Below are 5,397 nucleotides of genomic sequence, written 5' to 3' on the forward strand. Positions count from 1 at the left end.
CATCTCCCGTTAATACGCGTTTTAAAATATCTCGTTTAGGTAATTCACGCACCCGCAACCGAACTAGAGGGATCAAACTTGCCAAAGTGCCAAACCTTTGACTAGGTCAAAGGGTCAACACTTCTCCTCCTCCATTCATTTATCCATTTTCCCTTTTCCATTTTCTTTTAATACTTTCAATTATTCTCTCAAACTCCATCTCAAAGAATCATCATCTAAATTCGTTCAAGCAAGCTTCAATCAAAACACATTACATATTTGGAATCCTTGCAACTTCCTCTTCGATTCCATACCGATTTCATTACATTTGGGTAACTTTCTAAAACCACTAGATTTTATGTTCTTGATGTTTTTAAGTTATAAAGTTGTTAATTAGTGTCTATGGCTCAAGTCTAACATGAATATATGATTTATATGTTCGATTTTTTTATTTGAAGTAACTAGCATGAACATAAACTTTGGTGTGTTTGATTTGGTGATTTGGTTGTTGAATGATGTTAAAATGTTATAAATGCATGTATTAAATGTGTTCCTAACATCAATAGTTTCAATTTGATGTGTAGGTTGTTTTAGAAAACTTCATAAACATGATTAGTGATTTTGATGTTGTTGGTTAGGGTTTGATAGAATTGAATGTGAACATTAAATGCTTTGAATGACATGAAATGTTATTTGTATGTGTTAGGTTGTATTGTATGCTTGATCACCTTCGAAACGGCATATCATTCATGTAAATTTGTTGCCGAATCATCGAATTTCATTTATGAACTTGAATGCATTTAATGAGGAGCTTTGAATGTGATTTTTGTTGTTGTAAAAGTAAATGTGATTGATGAAATGTGTTTAGTTGTTTTCCTTGTCAAAATACCTTTCCGATGATATAAGATACATGCTTTGGTTGTTTGCGGGTCATAAATGGTGATTGTTTGAAGTTAGGTTCGTGCATAAAACTTAAAAACTACCAGAATTCTCTGCACAGGTAATGGCGCGGCGCGCCATATACCCGCGCGGCGCGCCAAAGTGGGTTGTCCAACTTTGTCAATTTTCGAAAAATGTTTGCTATTCTACGCACCTCTGATTCACATGTAACTTGTTCTAACATGCTCATATATGATTAAAAACCTCAGAAAAATAGTTCGGGACCCGACCTGAACGTGTTGACTTTTTCGTTGACTTTGACCGACCAAAGTTTGACTTTTTGTCAAACTTAACCAAATGATTATGCAATCTTTCTAACTTGTTTCTATACTTGCATCTTGCATGAAACTTGACAATTTGATTCACATGCTACATAATCGAGTCGTATTGAGCCATAGGACTAATTGAACATCTTTGACCAATCGTGACTATCGTTATTGATACAACCTAATTGTTTAGGTCGAGACTAGCATTGTTCTTGCACACGTTACTTGTTGGAGTAAATTTACTTTCCTACACTCAAGGTGAGATCATAGCCCCACTTCTCAAATACTTTTATACTTTTAAAATCGTGGGATGAGAAAACATATACATTACATACTTATATATACTTTTCATACTTTGATACTTTGAATACTATATGAAAGCAAAGATACATACGAGTTAGAACGAAAATCCTCAAGTCCAATTATCATTAGTTACACTTGTAGAGTGTAAGCGAGAAATTATGTTGTGTGGCCATGCGGGTTTGACGAACCCTCATTCAGATGAATGAAACGTACTTTCGATGTATAGTGTAGGTTCTAACACTATTATGCAGAGGTAAGATTCAGTTAAGTTTGATAATTGGGTGCTCGTGATACAAACACATCTTTTGAGATGTATACGCTTGATAAACGATTTATACCAAACCTTGTGATACAAATATACTTTATGCATACAACTATGATTTCACCAACATTTTCGTTGATAGATTCTTTTATGTTTTCTCAGGTCCTTGAATGCTTAATGATACATGCTTCCGCTCATTCTTTTTGATACTTGCATTGGATGTCGAGTATACTTGCATACGTGGAGCGTCTTTTGACTACTTTCAAATTGTGTCGCATATGTTTCATTGTACTTTAAACGTTGTTATGTAACTAGTTGTCGAACTACTTTGTAAACCTTGAAACATCCATACTTATGAAATGAATGCGACATGTTTTTCGGTCAAACATTATCTTAAAGACTTATGACCATGTAATGGGACCTACGTATATGGCGCCGTCAAACATGATTTGGTCGGGTCGCTACATGTATAATGGGTCCTCGGGGTATACTGAGTTTGTGGACGACTATATTGAGACGGGTCATAGTAATTGTTCGGCGGAAAATTGAAGGACTGTGTAGGATAGTAGTTAAATTGACCATGTGGCATATGATGCGCGTAGCCCATCACTTGACCCGGTAAATCATAAAATAGTTGCGGGTTCGGTTGACTATCCGGCCGCATCTGAGTTGAAGCCACCTCACGCACCATATGAAGCCCCTCTTGCTGCATATTTGTTAAAAGTAAATAAATATTAGTTTAAAGGTAATTATTTAAACTATGGTACATGTTATAAAAATAAAAAAAATAACAACACTGTTACTTACAAGGATACTAGTAGTTCCTGCCCAATTAGGATATGTGTTGGGGGGATAAACGTTTTCCGGGTCTGTAATGTGCACAACTATGCGCGCATAGTACCAACTAAAGTAATCAGCAGACGTGCCCAAGCCTTCCACACCCACATGAACCGTGTTACTTCGGTTCCTCCATTTCTGGATGTACGTAGCTTGTGGTCATTTGTTAACAAATTAACTCCCGCTTTGGAATGTAGGCTTGTGTTGTGTATCCTTTCATGATCAGCCGCATTATACAATCTGTCATTATCGGGAACATATTGTATCCACCTGTACTGTCTACATACTCTATTCGGAAGATGCATCTCAATAGTAGCTCAAAAAATAATAGGGCCACGATATGCCCACAAGCCTATGTCAGCTGTGCACTGAGGGGGAAGTCGATCGAGATAGAATGCTGCATATGGAATCCACTCAAACTACAATAACATAACATAATCAGACATTAATAAAATGTTATCAAAATATCTATATATGTCCTCATTAATGTAAAAGGGTTTACGTGTTCCTCGATTAAAGCGGTAAGTGTTGCGCGACACGTTACCAGAACATGTGCGGGCGAATTGGAGTGTGTCCGTTTACCATGCCACCTACATACCCATTAAGTAAAAATAATATATACCAATTATGTAAAAATAATATATTTTATAATAACGCATACCATTACAATCAAGTAAAAATATTATACCTGGCACCATACGGTTTACGAATGCCCACCCCTTTCGGGTGTACCAGTTTAATACATATATCTGAAACTAGTTGAGGTGCGCGTGTTGGAATTCTTGCATACGCCCAATGTTGTACTAAAAGCATCGCACCATTTATGCCCTTAGCGTTAGGAACTTGAGCAGTACGACACAAATTTCTATAAACATGTGCGAGAACTGCACTACCCCAACTAAGACGCGGTGCGGCCGGACTAAGGTCAAGCAAGTGATATATGTAGCTCAGCGGTACATCATGGGAACTCGAGTCCGAACATAGCAAGCCACCCATCATAGCTAACATGTATACGCGTGCTCGTTGTTGGTGACCCACTATATTGTCTACAAGGTCCCTATCCAACTCTTCTATTAAAGTTGAAATCCTAATTTTTCCTTTCTCTATACCCCTTTCACCAATATTTTGAGGAGTAATCCCTAAATGTTCACTAACTAATCTGACCCATTGCTGATCGGGAAATTTGTACCACGTTGGATACAACCTCACCGTCAATAGGTAAACCCCACATAATTTGTACATCCTGTAACGTTATAGTTGCTTCCCCTAATTGACAAATTTTTATTAATAACGAAAATAATGCCAATATACATATATAAATAATAAGATTATCTATATATATATATATATATATATATATATATATATATATATATATATATATATATGTTTATAAATAATAAGATTATCTATATAAACAAAAGATTATCTATATATATATATATATATAAATAAGATTATCTATATATATATATATACATATGTTCACTAACTAATTTATCTATATATATAATCTATACATATACAATAATACAAATTTTTAATAAATAAGATTACAAAATATACATATACAATATAAGGGATTATCGGGGATGATTTTTTTTACCGAAATGAAAGTGGAAAGTATACGTTTCTGGACGCCAACGTTCAACCAAAGCTGTGATGAGAGCGTGATCCACTCTTTGTTGTCCCAGTTTTCACACGAGACCTAAACCCTTTAAATTCAAATATTGTAAGACCCGATTATCAATTCTTTCCCCATTTAGGTGACTAATATGACCCCAAAATGTCTGATCACATCTTCTAGGTTTGATAACCTCATCCGGCTTAATCGCCCCCAAAAAAATTGCATAAGACCTATGAACGCGTTGAGATTGTAAATATAGAAGACTATCATCAACGGGGATTGATCTAGCTTGAATAAAAGCCATTATATGTGAATATTTAGAGAGAATTGCGTACAGAAAATTGTGAATTGTAGTGGTGGTTTGTCTACATTTTGAAACCGAAGTATTGAAGTTCGATTTTATTCAGCAGAATCCGGAGTTTGGAACTCCGGGTTTGACACATGGCACAATTTTGGTTCGGGTGAAACATGAAAGGCAGATAGACGCAATAAATGACAAAGTTAGGTGAATTTAATACAATCCGGCCTTTGTAACTCCGGATTTGGAATTTTTTTTTCTGTTATTCAAAGATTTTAATTTAGTTTATTTATTTTAATTATTATTTTCACTAATTCAATTATTTTATATATTTTATTTGCATTAACACAATGGTATACATTTAAAAAACTCCATAATATAATATTTTTAATAATACTAAATCATTAACACAATACAAAACATATTATAAAAGTTAAAATATATTACAACACAGTTAATGCTTAAAACTAATTTCATCCTAAAGGACATGTATTCTTGTTGTGTCCTTCGGCTCTGCAAATGCTACATTTTGGTTTATGTCTTTCGCGTTCATCCATATGATTAGGCATACGTTTAGATTTCTTCCTTCCCCTATGTCTGATAATTTTAGTTGCATCAGGCTTAATCCACCAATCTCCCGGTGCCCAGTAATTCATGTCTCTGAGCGGTCTGAATGAATGTTCATATTGGCTATATTGCTCTCGACAAATGGTAGTTGTGTACAACTTACTAGCCATTCCCTATGCATTCCGTTGCAGATGGCTACACACAGATATGGCATGAGAGCAAGGAAGTCTTTGGTGTTGCCATCTACCACACGAACAATTTTTAGCTTCAAACTCCACTCTGTAATCAGTGCCACCTTCGCCGCTTCTTTGATAGGTCG

General features: G+C 35.3%; 1 protein-coding gene across 1 annotated transcript; it reads right to left on the bottom strand.

The window, feature by feature from the left end:
* Nucleotides 1–3,000: 3,000 nt before the first annotated feature.
* Nucleotides 3,001–3,828, bottom strand: LOC139889430 (serine/threonine-protein phosphatase 7 long form homolog). Its single transcript, XM_071872384.1, has 3 exons — nt 3,275–3,828; nt 3,169–3,176; nt 3,001–3,005 (listed from the first exon to the last, which is right to left on the bottom strand). The coding sequence occupies exons 1-3, from the start codon at nt 3,826–3,828 to the stop codon at nt 3,001–3,003; spliced, it is 567 nt and encodes a 188-aa protein (XP_071728485.1).
* Nucleotides 3,829–5,397: the final 1,569 nt, after the last annotated feature.

Source organism: Rutidosis leptorrhynchoides, chromosome 2 (assembly GCF_046630445.1).
Source record: "Rutidosis leptorrhynchoides isolate AG116_Rl617_1_P2 chromosome 2, CSIRO_AGI_Rlap_v1, whole genome shotgun sequence".
NCBI classification, from domain to species: Eukaryota; Viridiplantae; Streptophyta; class Magnoliopsida; order Asterales; family Asteraceae; genus Rutidosis; species Rutidosis leptorrhynchoides.